Source organism: Enhydra lutris, unplaced genomic scaffold (assembly GCF_002288905.1).
Source record: "Enhydra lutris kenyoni isolate GAN:26980312 unplaced genomic scaffold, ASM228890v2 scaffoldscaffold16, whole genome shotgun sequence".
Classification (NCBI taxonomy): Eukaryota; Metazoa; Chordata; class Mammalia; order Carnivora; family Mustelidae; genus Enhydra; species Enhydra lutris.
This window is the reverse complement of record NW_019154100.1, coordinates 3,155,375-3,174,437: the sequence shown is the minus strand read 5'-3', so window position 1 is coordinate 3,174,437 and position 19,063 is coordinate 3,155,375. Positions and strand designations below refer to the sequence as shown.

The following is a 19,063-nucleotide window of genomic DNA, read 5'->3' as shown; positions in this document are numbered from 1 at the left end:
GCAAAACTTGAAAAGGAAAAGATCGGAATGGTTTCGCTTGTGATATATCAAGAACTGTGATTTAGATGGGGCACATCTGATATTATTATTAAACATACAAGCACACAAGTTAGTCAGGAGACTGGATACGTGAGGCTGGAACTCAGCACTTACCACACGGCACCATAACTATGTGCTTCCTGGCTTTCTCTCTGGCCAGACTGGCATTCTCGAAGATAGGGACAATGTTTGTTTTATTTATTTGTGCATCCTGGATTCTAACACAGTTTCTGTTATAAAGCATTCAATAAATATTGGTTGAATGAGTCCATGAATCCTTTGTTTTACTGAAACGCAATTCATACTATGAGCCACAAAATAATTACTATGAGATTAGAATATTTATCTATACTACACGGTGATCAAAATAATTAACCAAATAACTAAAGGAAATCAGAAGATAAGGATAAATATTTTAATGAAGGCAATATATTTAAAAGTGTACATCGAGGTCTAAGGGACCTGTATGATATTATTGCTAAAATGTATGAGATACTACAAACATACAATAAAATAACTACGGTAGAGAAAACCAAAAATTTTGGTGATAACATAGAGATCATCTAGTCCAGTGGTTCTCAAAGTATGTTCCTTGGAGTCCTACGGTTTTCTGCAGGCACACCAAGGCTATTGGTGGGGAGGATGAAGAACAGAGGTCAAGCAGGTGTAATTCGACATCTCAGGATTTTAGGTGAGAATTCATTTAAAAAAATTACATTACTAAAAAAATTTGGTTTTGAAAGCTATGGGTATTCTAACCTCTTTCTGTAGGTGAAGAAACTGAATCCTGCTTAAGCACATATCCAATTAAAAGTAGAGACAGGATGAGAAGTCAGAGGTCTTCCAACAAGCAGTCCAGAAATCATGAGATGTCATTCTAGAATTTATCTGAAAAAAAATCCCTGACATACTTTTATATTTACTATCTACCACTTCTTAGAGTCGTAAGTTCCATAAATTTATTACAGATTCTTAAGTGATATACTAGATGTAAACACAGTGTTAAAGCAAAAAGTAAGAGTTTTGAAGACAACTGGGTTTAAGCTCTCCAGCTACAGTTACAGGAAAGATTTGCGTGTGAGTTGTTTTAATGGAGGCAGGATCAAGCATTCAGGTCAACTGATGTGGTTCCTCAGACATTGCTTGGAGGTGAACACCCAAATTCCCACAAAGTATCCTCATTTCCCCCAAGGGCTGCTTCAGCAGAATTAATTAAATACTGATTGGAAGTAAAGGACAGAGTAAAAGGAGAAAAAGAAAGCATCTTTTTTATACTCACATTTGAAAAAAGTATTGTCTTACCCAAGAAAGGAAAAAAGAAAAAGGAGAATGACCACTGAAGGTACCTTGATGTTATGTTTTCATTATCACTACATTATTTCTCCAGCAGGTAACGCTGCGACACACTGTGGATAAAATCTCTTCATTTGCTTTCTTCTTTCTTTCCTGAGTGAATTTTTTATCTTATCATCTGAAACGACAGGCTGGTATTATCAAAGCTGTATATCCTGAGAGTCAGTAGCAGGACTGAATTTCCTTTTTTCATTATTTTGGTAGAACATGAAGACCTTAGGGGTAAGCTATCAGCACCAATATGTCTTCAAATTCTTACTGGCTCCCTTAAGGGGAAAAAAGGTAATTAATCTGTCATCTTAGACAGTGAACTACCGTTCCTTCACAATATTTAAAAGCCTATTTCTTCGGGATAAAATTTTTTCATAAATAGATAACTGGAACAAAAGAAAAGGAAGCATTCTAACCGAGAGCTGCTGAAGAGTATGAAAGTAAATATTGAGTTTTCAGAAATTCTAGGACTAAAAACCAAACCCAGCAACAGACAAAAAACACTATTTTTTTGCCTGCTGGTTTTACTTCCCATTTCAACATTTAATCTGCCACTTGACTACCTTGCTCCCATAAACTTTATTCCAGTGAAGACCAAACAAATACGAATAAAAAGACTTAGAAATGTATACTGATTTTGAAAATGTTTCATCCTCTTAGTTAATATGGTGAGCTCTGGTCAAGTTTCCCGAAGCCCACCGAAGTACTCTGACTCATTCCCTCCCTTTGCCAGTTGCTCTTTTGAAGGTGTCACTCAATGTGAAGACCTCGCTTAGAATACTTCCTGTTTGGGAAAGAGCCTCAAAACGAAGTCTTATCTTTGTCTTTTTCTGTTTTTTAAAACGTCCTAAATATTGTCAGAAGCAGCCCTCCAGCCTGACCATTGATCCAAGGGCAGCTCGGGGTATGTGGGAGGAAAAAAGTCAGAGCACTCTTCTACTCTTCTTTGTCATTGCAACAGCACCTGAAGGAATGACTTCTACCAATAGGACCTCAGCATCTTTTTCTGCACCTGCAGGAGTGGCCCAGTCCTTCTGATACTTTCTTGGATCCCACCCCAATGCTACAAACATAAGGCTTGGCTTGTCAGGCCTGGCTGACATCAGTGGAAACAATCCGGGACGAATGTGCACATCAGTGGGAAGAAAAGCAGAGCTGTTTTTTCACAAGATCACACGAGAAAAGACTGAAATCTTGGGCAGTGAAATGGAAGTAGCCTATCGAAGACACATCTGTAGATTTTTTTACTTTAATAGAGGGCTTTGAATAATAAATTCCAGTTACAAGCTCGATTCCTGCCATTTGTCAAACTCAGTTCTTGGGGAAATGGTGTTGTTCTGTTGTGCTTTATTCAGCTAACTTGCTGAGTAAAGACTTAGTAGGCTTCTTTAAAAACAAAAAACAAATAAACAAAAAAACACACCCTGCTTCCTTCTTGTAGCATTTTCATGAATAAAATTATGACTTTGGAAACTAGAAGACAAAGAAAGAAAAAATATCAGTAGAGAAAATAAAACCACTTGGTCGTACGCCTCAGTCATTATTTTTCTCAAATTGGTGTTAGAGCGATGATGCTCAAGGGGAGGCTGAGACAGGACAGTTTCCTGGTAAATAATAATTCAATATTTCTAAGTCTGAGGATATTTACGTTTTAACAACTATGCCACTCTCTGTGTTAGAACTCAATGGTAAAAGATTTGTTATTTTCTACCAAAGTCACTGAGCTTTGTGTGATGGATAACACCGTGTAGCACCTCTTATCTTTTTTGAAGTCATGTCGATACAGGTCTGCTCGAATAAATGAACACTCCCATTTTAACCAGTTCATACTAACTTGAATACACAGGAACAAAAAGGATCGTCTGCAATGCTCCCCAACCCTCCCCCCTCCTCCCCAAGTACTGATTACAGGTGGATTTTTTTTTTTTTAACAGGTGGATTTTTAATGCCTCTAACTGACCTTGTTACTATACCATTTGCTCCTTCGTTTCAGTGGCTGGAACCTCCTTGTCTTTGCACCTCCCTACCCCATCCAGCACTGCTACCATTGCATTGCCAAGCAATAAATACTGTTTTTGCCCAAGTGTCTCTACTCCTTCCACATAGTGGCTCACTGAGAGAAAGAAGATAAAACTCCTGAAGGGGAAATCTTACAATTAACTCAAAGGGGGGAATGGATTTTGCAGACAGGATTCTGCTTTGATACATCTACAGCATTTTTTTCCCCTAAGACTTTATTTTACAGAGCAGTTTCAGGTTCACAGCAAAACTGAGCTGAAGGGTACAGAGATTTCTTCTATAAGAACGTCAATTTTATTGTTTGCAAAATTGAGCTTGCAAAAATACTAATATATTTGTTTAAAAATCTTTTGCTAGAGGGTATAATTTCACTAAAGTTAGTTAACACCTTGTCCATGTCACATCTAATTGGACATCATGGTATATCAGGAGATCAAGACTATATACAGTGATTATTTATGTCTAAAAACAGTTTTTCACTATAAAGAAGAAGATTAATAAGGAACTGGCAATCAGATTTAGTTCTTTAATGATTTTAACTTCTTGATTTCCTCAGTGACACACACCCAGTACTAAGTACTAAAAAGGAAACTCAATAAAAATTTTGCCAAACTTCTTCAAAATGGAAATCCACCGAAGCCCTCTGTCAGGTATATCATGGGCGCTCACAATGGCTGAATGAACTGAATCACGTCCCAAGTGTCAATAACCAGATCAAAATGTGCACACATCACTAGTCCATGTGACAGATAAACAGTATTTCATCTTATTGGGAATAAAGTGGGGTCTGAGATATGAACTTAGTATTATTTTCCAAAAATGGTCTGACCAATACCTTTGAGCTATTTGCTTTTCACTTGGCAAACATGAAACATCTTTAATACTGAATTTTACTTGGAGCAAATGGATAGTAATTTGTTATACTGAGTTTCAGTAAAATGATCTCTGCGTCTGAATGTTACGTGTTGTCTGCCGGGAGTGATTTACATATTATTAGAACAAGGAACCGCAAAAGGAAAACCTAAAGGAAAACATGCACTTACATCTATTTTTCAGCAAGCAAACAAAAGAAGAGAAATTGTCTTTAAATTTTAAAGTGGCTCTTAATGTCTTCCCCCAGAGTTCCCCCAAAAGATGCATTTTTAAAAAGAAGGCAATGAAGTTGAAGAAATGTGATCATTTATCTGCGATTATTCTATCATCCTGAGTCAATCCCTCTGCAGCATCAGAGTGCATGCTAATGCCTGATTTGCACAAAGCACTCCTGTGTTCCCCACCCACACCCCCAAATCCTAAACTGTATTAGGGGGAGAAGAGCAAAAACAACTGTGCTGTAAGACCAAAACTGAAGGGAGACAGCACAGAGGTTTGGGTAAAGAGACCAAGAGGTCCAAGGGAAGGAAAGAGAATGTGTAATTGGGAAACCAGAGAAAAATTCACTGGGGAAGAAGGGGCATTTCACGCATTTAGAAGGAAGGGACGTATTTAGATATCAGACCAAGAGAAGAGGAGTTCCTGGCAGGTATAAGGTCACAGAAGTTTGGTGGTGTCCCTAAACCAGTTCTTGCCAGACTGACATTTCCTCTTGTTCTGGAGAAGATTGTGTATGCCCAGAGACTCAAGTTTGCTAACGATTCTAATATCTAGAGTTATTGAAAATGAATAAAAGACTGAGTTTATATTAGGCACTACAGTAAGAAGAGATTCTTTGAATGGTATATTTAAAATGGGTAGTTCTCAACACTTTTCCCAGTACAACTAAACTCACAGACAAAGAGATTTTAGGAAGAATACAATAGTGTCACAGCCTACCAGACATGGAAAACATATGACTGTCATTGACAAAAGAGATGAGTGAGATAGAGGACAAATGCAGCTCCAAGGTCAGATAATCCATTAACTTGACTTAGTATAAAATTGTTCTCCAGGAAATGTGTGCCGATGACTTGGGTAGATAATTTTATATGATAAATTTTAATCAAACAGCCATTGCTTTCTGTCAAGATATGTAATAATGCAACATGAGATCAGTGTAGGATAGAATGTTTCGAGAAGGCTTTTTAAAAAAAGTTTCCTTGTAGGGGTTGGGCAGGAGATGATACAAGGTCAGATTTTAAATGAACTCATACCTCACAAAAAGATTAGCAGCCTGGACAGATTTATCTTTGAGGGTAAAGTCTTCTAAGGCCTCTACTCTTCTAAGAAAATGTAGGTTGCAAAATGAGGGAGAGAAACAGCATATTCATCAAGTGATCAGGCCAGACAGAAGTTACAGTGCTGGGATATGATGATTACAAGTCTTTGTTTGCTTGTGTGCACATTCTAATACTAGTCACCTAATATTACTAATACAAAGTGATGTGACAGAAACTCCCAAATATACTTGTTACAAGAGCAGGTCCCTTGAAGGTCAGATCAAAAGTTTTCCCGTAAGAAACACACGACTTTGGCTAAATAGGAATTCCTATGTTCTGGATAGGGTACCTGCAACTAATGAGGTTTTTTAGGGTGTCAACCAGGCCAGAAAATCTAAAACATCCATTATGTTTCAAAGTAGGACATATGTTTTTAGAGTGGATGCTCTTAACTAAGAAGACTCATCAACCAAGGCATTCTTGTTGGTTAGAACGCATACAGGCCCATCCTCAGAGACTGATTCAGAAGGCCCTGAGTGAGGCCCAAGAACGATTATTCAGGAAATGATTCCTAAGTCACTCTAATGCACACTCCTTATTATGAACCAGAGCAAAACAACCAAACAACAAATACAAAACAAAAAAGTATTTTTGTGGAAGACTCAGCAGATTTAGAATTTCAGCTTATTTCCGGTACTTATGAAACATGTCATCTTAGAGAAGTTCACATAATCTCTGAAGACAGTTCCCTCAGCTATAAAACTAGATTAACAGTATCTCCCCTTTCTTGGTCATGGGATCAAAGGAGATACAGTAGTTATCTATTGCTATAGAACAAGTCACTCCAAAACTTAGGGGCTTTGAGCAACAAACATTTATCATCTCACAGTTTTTGTTAGTCAGGAATTCAGGTCCACCTTAGCTAGGCGCCTCTAGTCAGGCTCTCTCACAAGGTAGTAAGTAAAGTGTTAGCCATGGCTGTGTGTTCACATGAAAGCTCAACTTGGGAAGGATCCACTTCCAAGCTCACTCATAGAACTGTTGCCAGGGCTTAGGTCTTCAAGTAGCTGCCGGCTGGAAACATCAGTTTCTTGACTAGCGGATCCCTCCACAGAACAGCTTACAACATAGCAGCTGGCTCCCTTCAGAGTCAGCCAGTGAGACAGGAAGATAGGGTGAGCAAGAGAAACTAGTAAACTTTTTAAACTTAGCCTCAGAAGTAATACCATATCAAATATCCCATCACTTTTGCCATAGTCCATTAGAAGCAGGTCTTTGGGTCGAGCTGACACTCAAGGGGAGGGGATTGCACAAGGGCATAAATACCAGGAGGTGGAGACCACTAGAAGCCATCTTAGATGTTGCCAATCACAAAGGGTAACAAAGGCGATGTTCTGAAGAATAAAAGACTTATATGTCGAAGCATGTTGCAAATGGAAAAAAAGAATTAGAGCAGAATTTGAGTGCTGAAAATCTATTTTATGGACAACATTCTGAAGATCTGCTAAGAAGTGTCACCACCACCTCCTCTTCCGTCTCAGATGTGTCACATTATGGCATCTTTTTCACCATCTTTTTCAGTCTGACATGTCTGTGAACTTGTTATTCAAGAAAGGAAGAAAGGGAGGGTGAGCAAATGAGGGACCTCATGACCTACCAAGTAACACTCTGTGGCAATTCACACTTTCATATTTATCATGAGAAGCAGTACTGTAATGGCCATCAGGAGCATGGGGAAAAAAATGACAAAAAAAATTTAGGAGCTTCATTAAGTTATTTCCCAGATTATTTTTCCTATAAAGCTGTTTATCAGCTCAACTTGGTGATCCCTAAAGAAAATATATGTGATCACTGTGGCAGTTTTAAACCATGGCCCCAGCATTTCTGACACTCTTCCCATCTAGACTGGGGTCTACGTCCCCTTCCTTTGACTCTGGCTCAGGGGCTGTATCTGCTTTGTTGGATAGAGAGCTACTGAATGACTCCTGAGGTTAAGTTAAAGAGAAACCATGCAGTTCCCATATGGTTCTCTCATGACACCCACTCTTAGAACCCAATTCATACCATGAGGAAGCTCAAACTAGCCCACATGGAGAGAGTCCATGAAGGACCTCAAGACTCTCTGAAGAGAGAGATGACTGGCCAATCTCCAATGGCACCAGCTTCTCACTGTTCCTACTCCAGCCACCATCTGTCTGCAAGCATATGAGAGACCCCAAGTCTACCAAGTCCAGAACTATCCTTACTCATTACTCAATTCCTGACCCTGGAACTAAGACCAATAAATTTTAAAAAATGACTGTTGTTGGGGCGCCTGGGTGGCTCAGTGGGTTAAGCCTCTGCCTTCGGCTCAGGTCATGATCTCAGGGTCCTGGGATTGAGCCCCGCATTGGGCTCTCTGCTCAGCAGGAGACCAGCTTCCCCCCCGCCCCCTCTGCCTGCTGCTCTGCCTACTTGTGATCTCTCTCTCTGTCTCTGTCAAATAAATAAATAAATAAAATCTTCCAAAAAATTAAAAAAAAAAAAAAAGACTGTTGTTGATCTCACCTAGAGGTTTGTTTTTTTTGGGGGGGGGCGGTAGGGGCAGAGGGAGAAGGAGAGAACCTTTAGCAGGCTCCACACCCAGCATGGAGGCTGATGCAACGCTTGATCTCAGGACCCTGAGATCATGACCTAAGCTGAAATCGAGCTGGACACCTTATCAACTGAGCCATCCAGGTGTCCCTAACCCAGAGTTCTGAGGTAGTTACATGACAAGAGATAACTGCCGTGCTCAGTGAGTAGGCACGTACTGATGATAAAGTCATGAATAGTATAACAGTAATATGTTAATAGGTTAAAACATTTCCCAAACATTTAAGTCTGTTAGAGCACAGATGTGAACCATTACCTCCAGAAAAGTCTTGGGTAAAGACTCCTACAACTGGGAAATCTTTACAGGTGGATGGATATGCCTAAAAGCAATCCTGTGTTAACAGGAAAGTAAACTGTTACAAATCACAGGAGCTAGAAATGTAGCATTTTAATTTCTATAATAACATCTCAAATGGACAATAAATTCACAAATGCTGTCAGCAACTAGCCGCTTCTCTTGTCATATGACAGTTACAAACACCTGGCATTACACCAGCCCTCCAGATACCATCCATTCCCCTTCACGTCTGCCCTCTCATTTGCATGTCACCATTAGCTACACCCCCTCCATTTCTGAATCACATAGGTCATACCTTTCCATTCCTTTCCACACCTCTACAATATTTACTCACATTTTCCTCCCTTTCCTCACCTTTCTTCTGTCTTACGTTTCAGAAAAACTTTTTATCCCCATTGCCAAGGCATCCTGTCTGTCACCCATCCACACTTGCCTATTCTAATACCTTGACCCATCAAATGTGCTTTCCTATATCTTTAGGGTCCTCTACCTTACAAACACCCTGGTCTTCATTATTTAAAATTATTTATGGCATATTATAAAATTCATAAATCTTTATTTTTAAAATACCCTTAAGGTGACACCTAATCACCTTCCCTCAAGTCCATTCTCAAAGAAGCTGTCCATAGTCAACGTTTCCAATTTTTTGCTTACTCTTCAAGCCCACTATAATCTGACTTCAAATAGCCAATGCTGTTAGAACTATTCCCTTAGAAGTTACCAACCAGTGGCCTCTTCTCAGCACCATCTTTTACTGACCTCACTGTAGTATTTCAGGCAGTCGATACATCTCTCCTTCTTGAAATTCCTCTAACTTTTGACTTTCCAAAAATAAGTGCTTTCTGGCTCTCTACAGCTTCTAGATATTCTACCTCTTCTCACTCCTTTAAACCATCATCTACTCTCCAAAACAGAAACATTTCCCACTTTCTTCTATCTATACCAGTATTTCTGATGAACTAAATCAGGAAAGTCAAATCCCTAGCTCCAGCATAATTCCAAGCTGAAACATGCACACGGGCGTACTTCCAACTCGCCTTGTTGATTTGCTCTGATGTCTGAATAGTAGCAGGTACAGGAAGTTAATTCTTCACACAAAGTGAGGACTTCTCACAGAAGGAAATGCTTTATATGAAGGAGGTCAGAGTAACAAGAGTGGTAAAAATCAGGTGGATGTACTAGAAAGAATGATCCTTAATTCACCGAATTCAGGCTTGAGAACACTGATTTTGATACTATTATCATTAAGGATACACAATTGCTCTTCCCTCCACCTAAACGATCCCCGATATCTCGTGCCTTCACTACCTTCACAAGTATCACCTTCTGAGAGAGACCTCCCTGAACACCATATGTAAAGTAGCCTCTCTCATGCAACATTTATGAGACATATTATACATTTATTTGGTTATTATCTACCTTCCCTCATAGGAATACAGCTTCCAAGAGAACAGGGGCTTTGTTTTTTTGCACTCCTTTCTCCCCAGAAGAGGGAAGAACATTTAACCCATGGTAACCACATAATAAATATTTGTTGATGAAATTAATAACTTATTGAAAAAGTGAATGATTTCATGAAAATATTAACATTTTCCATTCATAGAAAGTTTGTGACACTATGATGTAAATGCAAGAATACTCAAGGTAAAAAAATAGTTTTTTAACAAGTGAGCTAATTCAAATTTCCACATAACAACCAGCTGATATTCAAATAGAAATTTCTTTGCAAATATTAATGGGATTAGTTATTCTATAATGGGCTATCCTACTGTCCTTGTTTTTTCTTGTGACAAATGACCCTACCGCAGTTTGCTACCAAAATTTCATTAGTTTATTAATTAGCACAGAACTTTTATGAAGTCTTTTATGAAGTCACAGACTTTTAAGAAGTTCTAGCTAATGTCCCCTGTATGAATCACTCATATAGTTATTTCTTTATTTCTTTATTTCTTTAACACTTCCATTTTCACTGGATCTCTTTATCATTTTTTCTTCCACATGGTCTTTTTTTTTTTTTTTTTTCCCCCTAGAACCTTGGCCTGGGAGGTTCTTAATATTTCATTCGTCCAGGGGTTTTCAACTTGTCCTTCAGCAATGAGATGCATTTCGTCCACAAAATCTTAATAAAGGCAGAGCCAGGAGTGGAGGGGCTGAAAGTATGCCTCCCTTGAGCCTATGTCCCCCTTCCCCCAAGACACTGAGGAGAATCCCAAATCCCAAGTCTCCTTTGAAAACCATGGACAGTCTAAACTTTCTGATTAAACCCAGATGTATTTCCTATGTTGACTCTACCATTTCTTGGACAGGAAATCCTTCTCCTCCTCTGGCCTAAAAATATTTAATGAACAAACAGAGTGTGCCACGTGTTGTACAGGCAGAGTGAGAAACACACTGAGGGAACACAGAAAGGAAGGACACCTAACCCCACCCACTAGCTAAACACACCTGAACTGATCTGTAATTTCCCTGGAAGGAGTGGTATCTTCTCCCTCCTAACTTATCCTTCACTTCTCCCTGTTCACTCTTACACTGAATTTCAAGTCATGCACGGATTCTCTCCTGGCTAGCTCCCTACCTCTGCCCCACCCCCCACAGACCATGAACATCTGTAAGGTTTAGACAGCACTCCACTGCATTTCCCCCTCCACATTTTCGCTATTCAAGAACTACCATGGTTTGGGACCCAACTTTTTCTGCTTTGGGTGAATGATCCCTTGAGCTTCATCTTGCCCCTGATTCTGTTCTGTATGATTTGTGGGCCTTCCCAGCGGGGATCCCCCTGCTGCCATATAAAGTCCAGTAACTTGAGCTGTCTTTTCTTTCCTCTCCAGGGGCACTTCTTTTCAATGTTCCCATTATTTTCGATGATCTCACAAATCACTTTGTTTCCCAAAGCTGAAACTCTGAAGTTCTTTTTGATTCCTTTCTCTTCTATATCATTAGTATCCAAGACATATCACAACAGTTTTGCAATGTCTTTCTGGTGTGACTTTCTGGAAGCTATTCAAATGCAGCCCAGATGACAGTACTTTTGAGAGAAGCAGGGACTGTGTCCTACCACCACCTGTGGGCACAGTGTCAGGCACAGTTTAGGTGCCTAATAATCCTTGCTGAAGGAAAAACTGAATGGGATAAAAAATATGTGATGCTTAGTGTAGCATAAAATCCGCAAGCAAATTACCTAGTGATAGGACAATGTGTTAGCACATTTGGGCATATTTAGAAGACATTCTAGTATAATTAAAATGATATTTTCAAGTATATATTAATGGCTTGGAAATTGCTCCCAATTTAATGTAAAAATAAAGAGAAGCTGGATACAAAACCCCATAAATTTATTATTAACCCAACTGTGAAAACCTAGAAAATAGGAAAAAGCTTAATACTGGTTGTCTCTAAATGATGATTTTAAAATTTATTTTCATACTGCTTTTAAATTTTTCTGCCTTATTTTTTATACACTTAACATTCTGAAAAAGAATAGCCATCATATAAAGAGCTGTAGCTATTGATAAGGCTTGAAAGAAACGTGTACAAATTAGAAGAGGTATCTGTTCCAGGGTGGGAGGTAGTATAATTTTTCTCCCTGACGTTTTCTAAAGTTGACTTTAAAAATTATTTAATGGGGCACCTGGGTGCCTCAATCGCTTAAGTGTCCCGACTCAATTTTGGCTCAGGTCATGATCTCAGGGTTGTGAGATGGAACGCCCAGTCAGGCTCCCAGTTGAGTGTGGAGCCTGCTTAGGATTCTCCCCCTCTCTTTGCCCTTTAGCCCCACTCTGCACTTTTTTAAACTGTTTAAAAAATTACCATTTAATATTTTCAACATCCTTCAACCCAATGTGTATTGCTTAGTTCTCTATAGTGCTCATGCAGCTGAGTTTATCATATATTAATCATGTATTAATTTTGCTAAAATGCCGTTTTAACATTATTACTCTCATTAAAAGACTATATTATCTCCTTATTACTTTATGGATAAAATAAGATAAAAAAGTCTTCAGTCTATTGGAGTTCAGGCTCGAACACCCAATCTCACCTTTCCACCCATATAGGACAGACTCCTACTGTCCCCGCTTCACTTCTGTAACATTGCCTGATATCTCCATCTCCCTTATTCCACTTCAAGTCTTATACTCTCTTCAGTGCTTGACAAAAATTTTCTTGGAAATTTTCTCTTTAAACACCCACAGCCTTTATGCATAATCCTGTAATATCATGTATTTTTAGAATTAAAAAAGGTTAGAGCTGCAAGACATTATTGAAATCATTTAGTTCTTGGGGCTAATAATACATTATATGTTAATTAAAAAAAAAAGAAATCATTTGGTTCAACTCCTCCCTTTGCAGATGCTGAAACTGCACTCCAATTAGAAAAGGTGACTTATCCAGGGGAAAACAACAATTTAGGATTACAACCCAATATTTAACTCTTTGAGTTCAGCATTTTAACTACTACAGGATCTGCCACTGTTACTGGGTCTCCCTTCTGCTGACCAACTGCTCAGCAATGATTCATGACTTTATTCTTAAACGTATGTCTTGCCTGCCCACCTCATCATCAGTTTCCCCAGGGCAGACACCATGACACACAATTCCTTTACATCCACTGTATCTAGTGCTGCAAAGTGAGTGCTGAAGAAGTCTGCCAGAAATGACCTCAAGCAAATCCAATAGTGGTACTGGGGACACAATCTGTGATCTCAATATTCTATCTTAACATTCTGCCTACTACATCTAAATGGATGGTAACAGCCATTAAAGATAATGACCACCAGGTTTTCTCTTACTTTCCATATGGCCATCTCAGCCAGTCATGAAACCTCAATGTTATCGTTTGAGCTAAGAGCCTGGACACAGAGCAGGTTGGGGAAACAAGGACTGAACTGAATCTGAAGACCACATTTCTACAGTTAGTTCTCTGGAAAACACAGAGGCTTAAGCAAGGATGTGACTCAAAAGCCAGGCTGAGTAATAGTTTTCAAAGTTGCAAGTGGCTCTTTTCACACACACACACACGCACACAGATTCTGAAGGACATATATTTAAGGAAGAGGAACATCTGAACAACTGTACTAATCAAGTAATGTACAACAGGATAACAAACAATTGCTCAATGAAATTTCATTGCAGGCCCAAAGATCTAGAAAACAGGGAGAGGTGAGATCCTCAGGGTTATCAATAGTCAAAGGCAGGGAGAACAAGGACGGCCCCACAACTAACTCATGCCAGCTCCTCTGTCATGGCCGCTGTACACTGGGCCACCAGCCAGCCACACAAAGCCAGAAGCATCTGCCAAAGGTCTCAGGCAGCTGTGCAAGCATTCTCTGCCATTTGTGCAGCTGTTGTGAAGTGAGAGAGACGCATATTCCCAGGGTTCCACCAAGTGGATTTCTTTTTCAATTCGGAACAATGTGATCAGAATACAAATTTTTGTTATTACTTCTGATTTTTGTCACTTTGAATATATATTTACCAGGATGAATACATCTCCTGCTTATTTTTGCAAATAACGAAGGTGAGTAGCATACCTCATGCCACACTAAGAAAGAGGTAATGCTGGAGAAATGAATATAAATCACTCTTCTCACCTAACAGCAGAGTTACTGCTCAGACAGCTAGGTGCCCATTCACCTGGCAATTCAAAATGTCTTGAATGTAATTTGTCAAACTTCCATCACTTTCCTTCCTTTCTTGCATAGGAATATCACAATTTCCAGGAAAATGATTTAGTGGCGAAATCCCAGATTGTAGCAGAACCAGCTCACCTAATCTACATCAACACAGTTATTATGCTGCAGAAATAAGTTCGATGAACTTAAAAATATGCACCACTCCCTTCCCTCAAACAAGGGAGAGAAGGAAAAAAAGAAAGAGAAAATCTTCGAAAGAAAAATATAAGGGCTTTACTTATTGGTCTTTGTTGCCTTTTGTATTTGTTGGAAAGACTCAGTGTGTGGGAGTTAATTATATTAGTTGTCTTGGGTAACAAGCTATTAATTTTGATCTTCTAAGTTATTAACTGCCTTGCTATACACAGTTCACAGGAGAATGAATGGACTTAATCCCTGTATTAAAGTACAAAACAAACCAAATAATCCCATGTTTTATGACTTCTCAATGTTGATTATCTCCTTGGCAATGCCTTACCAGAGGCCGGATACACAAATGCCACTTTAGAAGAGAGTCTCTGGCAATTTATAGGAGAAGCCTGTGAAAGGGGATTTAATCATGCTTTAATAGTAATTCTGATTCAGACCAGACATAAAAGGTCACCGAGGAAAAGCATTTTTTCCCAGTGATTCAACTATTCTGGATTAGTAAAATTTCTTCTTCCAGTGACTGCACCATTCCTGAGATAGTCTCCATATTTGATGGGATATAAATTTACTTTTTGCAAATTTAAACAATTTCGTAGAGAAAATAAGATTTAAGATGATAACATTAACTGTCTTAAGAAGTCTGTAGATTTCTCTCTTTGTGGTCATGTCTCATTCTTCAGAGTACAACATAATACTATTTAATTCTAAAGCAGCAATTTTATACAGACAATGACCTTTATCTCCTAATTGCCAAAGAACATTTTACTTGTTAGAATCATTACACATGTTAAAAAAAAAAAAAACTACAGTAAATGAAGAAACTATTACCATCAATCATGATATTTATCTGCATTTAAGGAGCTCTGTGCTCTAACAGGAGCAAATTGTGGTTTCACATACCAATATTCCATGGGAAATCTGCAATCTTATTTCTTTGATTTATTAAAAGCCTAGTCATAGCTCAAAGGTCTCTGAATACCCATAAAGTTAGGAAATTATTGCCATTAAAAATAATAATAATAGGAAAATTTGCAAACAGGAAGCAATCCAACAAGACAGTACCTATTGGATATCACTGCATTACAAAAATAATATATAAAATGAAATCTTTGACTAACTCTAGTAATAAACCATGCTTTTATGAAACTCATTTTTTGCTTCTATTGTTGTAGCATATATCTCACTTATATAACCATTTCCTTTTCTTTTAAATTCATCTGGAAATAATGTATATATGAAAATATTTCTTTCTATATGATTCCCCTTTGAAGTTTCCTGATTTCAAATATAGTAAGTTAGTGATTTTAGTATAAAAATCAGTAATTTAACAAGGTTATATAAGCATTATTCAATAATTATTGCAGAGCGAACAGTTAGGCTGAAACTAAAGTTTAGGAAATTATTCTCAGAATATAATTAAATGGTATTATTATTATTATTATTATAGTTCAGCTTCAAATAAATTAAAAGGCTAAATATTTGAAGATATGTTTTAGCATAAAAATTTTTATGATGCAAACCACAGCCCATTAAAATTCCCTCTTTTGCTATTTTTTTCAGTGACATAAAAATAAACAAGTTTATTATATTTTTAAGAAAATAGTTCTGGAAAGATATGTAAAATAACTGAATGAAAATAAAAGCTTAGGTAGAAAATAGGAAGAGAAAATAGTGATAAAAACCGAATACTTATGCAAAGGACCATAAAATATTAATAAAGAAATATAATTTATTCTTAGATGGGAAAGCTCTACTTTATATATTTTCTTCCTAATATAATCTACAGGCTCAGTATAATCTCAATCAAATCAGTAAGAGGTTTTTTAAGGAACAGGGAGAAGGAAATGTTTCATGACTATAGATGAAGGGATCTAAGTGTAAGAACAGTCAATAAATTTATGAAAATTAAATGTTATCGAATTAAGGACTTTGAATTCTAATAATTATTTTTAACTAAGAGGATTAGTATGTAAAGGATGTGTCTGGCAGTACTTAATAATAGTTAAAGACTGTAAACAAGCTATTACCATGGGCTGATTAAGCAAAAAACGTCTCATCCATGCAATGAAACACTCCTTTGTTATTAAGAACAGTAAGTTTCTGAATTCATTTTTCAATGAAAAGTGTTAATTACAAATTGTTAGATGAAAAAAGAAAGTTATAAAGGTATATAAAATATGATTTAATTTTTCTTAATGTGTATAGAAATGGAGAATATACGTAAAAACATTAAATGTGGCTTTCTCTGCTTCTTAGGACAAAAGTGTGATTTTTCAGCTTTTAGACACTGGAAATTTTCTGTATACAGATGCCCTGTTCTTATAATCGTAAGACATTTTAACATTCAATGTGGGACTTTATGTATTAAAAAAAATAAGTAAAATTAAAAGGAAAGTTGATACAGACAGCTTCTGGGAGAAGAAATCAATACAGCAACACTTGGAAGAAGGTTTCTAGAATATTAGGGACTCTGCTATTTCTCCATCTGCCATGATTTACAGGGGCACCTAGGGTATATAGGATACAGCCTGGAGGAATCATGTGTGCTTCGATTCCCTAGTTTCCATTGCCCACTTTTGTAATCATTTTACTGCTGATGAACACAGTAGTGAACACAATAGTGATGGGGGGGTCTCAATTCATATCACTACACCCTCCTGGGTCCTTATATTTAATATGAAAGCTATACACTAATGCTGCATTTGCATAACTAAAATACATGCTAATACGTAAGTTCATCTCTTGCTACGGTCCATACTAAAATTTGCCCCAGTGAGTTTACATGGGAGTCTTACTCAAGAAGGTAAAAGTATGATAATGTGATTGACTGCTATAATGCATACAGCTTGAATCCTGTCACCAAAGACCTTAATTTGTCTGGCTCTGATTCCATGTTTTAAAAAATAGGTTTATATGAATATTAGCTAATGTGGAAGTTCTACTGAACAAAAACATTCAGTATAAAATGCTTTGATAAAAATAATAACTTGTGGGATGTTAACTATGTGCCAGGCATTGTTCTAAAAGCGCTTTATGTGTATTAAGTCAATTATTCATCAAAACAACCTATGAGATGGGTGCTGTTATTAGCCTTCATTTCTCCCCAAGGAAACTACGGCTCAATTAACTAAATTCCTTGCTCAACATGACAGTGCAGGTGATAAATCCAGAACGTCTGGCACAAGAACACATTTTATTTTCTCTTTGTGCAGATTTTTAAAAGTTGAAATGCTTCTAATTTTAGAATAATTTTAGACTGATGGAAAAGTTGCGAAAAACTGTACAGAGAATTCCTATATACCCCTCACCAGTTTCCTCTTTAAATCTTAAATTAAATGGTGTATTTGTACACTGATATTTATTAACCTGCCCACTTTTACCAGATGTCACTGGTTTTCCCTAATGTCCTTTTTTCTCTTCCAGGATTCCATTCAGGATACCATACTATGTTGAATTATCATGCTCCCTAGCCTCCTCTGGGCTATGACCATTTCTCAGGCTTTCCTTGTTTTTGATGACTCTGACAGTTTTGAGGAGTACTAATCAGGCATTGTGTAGAATGTCCCTCAAGTTTGTGTGATGTGTTTTTATGATCAGACTAGGGTTAGAGTTTTTGAAAGGAAGACCACAGAGGCAGTGACACATTTTATCAAATGTACAATTGTAAATTGTACATTTTACAATAATGTAAAGTAATGTAAAATCTACAGGCTACCAACATGATTTATCTTTGATGATGCAAGCCTTTAAAACCTGGCTGAGGTGGTTTACCTGTTCTCCATTTTAAAGCTACCCTCCTTTTTCCAAACTCTACTTGATGGAAAAAGTTACCAATTAAAGCCCACATTTAAGTGGGTGGGGATGGCAGAGAGTTAAGCTCCACCCACTTAAGGGGGTTGGGGCACCTACATAAATTGTTTGAAATTCTTCTGCCAGAGCCCTGGTTTTTTTGTTTTTTTGTTTTTTTTTTTTTTTGGTTTTGTTTTTTTAAGATTTTATTTATTTATTTGAGGGAGAATGAGGGAGAGAGAGCATGAGAAAGGAGAAGGTCAGAGGGAGAAGCAGACTCCCCAAGTCGCTGGGAGCCCGATGCGGAACTCGATCCTGGAAGTCCGGGATCGTGACCTGAGAGGAAGGCAGTTGCTCAACCAACTGAGCCACCCAGGCGCCCCAGAGCCCTCATTTTTAACCCACTATTCTACATTGCTACCAACAATCTATCGTCTCCTACCATTTTGGCACATTATTCATGTGCAGTAGTTTAAAAACACAATTCTTAACCGATTTCCTGCTTTTTCAAAGGTGCAAAAAAAATTGTTAGAATTAAATGTGACAACCAATAAATTTGTTTAAAATCATTTTCCAACAGCACTGTACAATTTGTCATGAAAGGATGAATGAGAAACCAATTTTTCTCAGAAGCACTCTGTAAAGAACTTACCAGAAATATTCGTTCCAGTTGATCCTGAATGTCTTTCATTCCTGGAAAAGCAGCAACTCCTTGGATCATTTCGACAAAGATGCAGCCGACTCCCCTAAAGAGAGAAGAAAGAATTGTACAAAAACTCCACTATATCCTGGAAAATTAAATCTGGAATTAGGACGTCTACTCCTATAGAGAAACAATGAATAAATGACATTCTTAATGAGTACCAAAGGCCGTGCCACATATATCTAGACCCTGCTTCTTTCCTTTCCCTCTCTGTCTAGTGCCCTGAAAGGTCTCTAACAGATGCAGCTACACTGGGCTCAGAAAATGGTGGCAGCCAATA

General features: G+C 37.8%; 1 protein-coding gene across 2 annotated transcripts in view; it reads right to left on the bottom strand.

The window, feature by feature from the left end:
* Positions 1-19,063, bottom strand: part of LOC111147311 (cyclin dependent kinase 14) — a 584,276-nt gene that overhangs the window by 199,196 nt on the left and 366,017 nt on the right. For both annotated transcript variants that reach the window (XM_022503295.1, XM_022503296.1), the window contains one exon: positions 18,733-18,826. In XM_022503295.1, the coding sequence (XP_022359003.1) occupies positions 18,733-18,826 (94 nt within the window). The remainder of the gene's footprint in view (positions 1-18,732; positions 18,827-19,063) is intronic.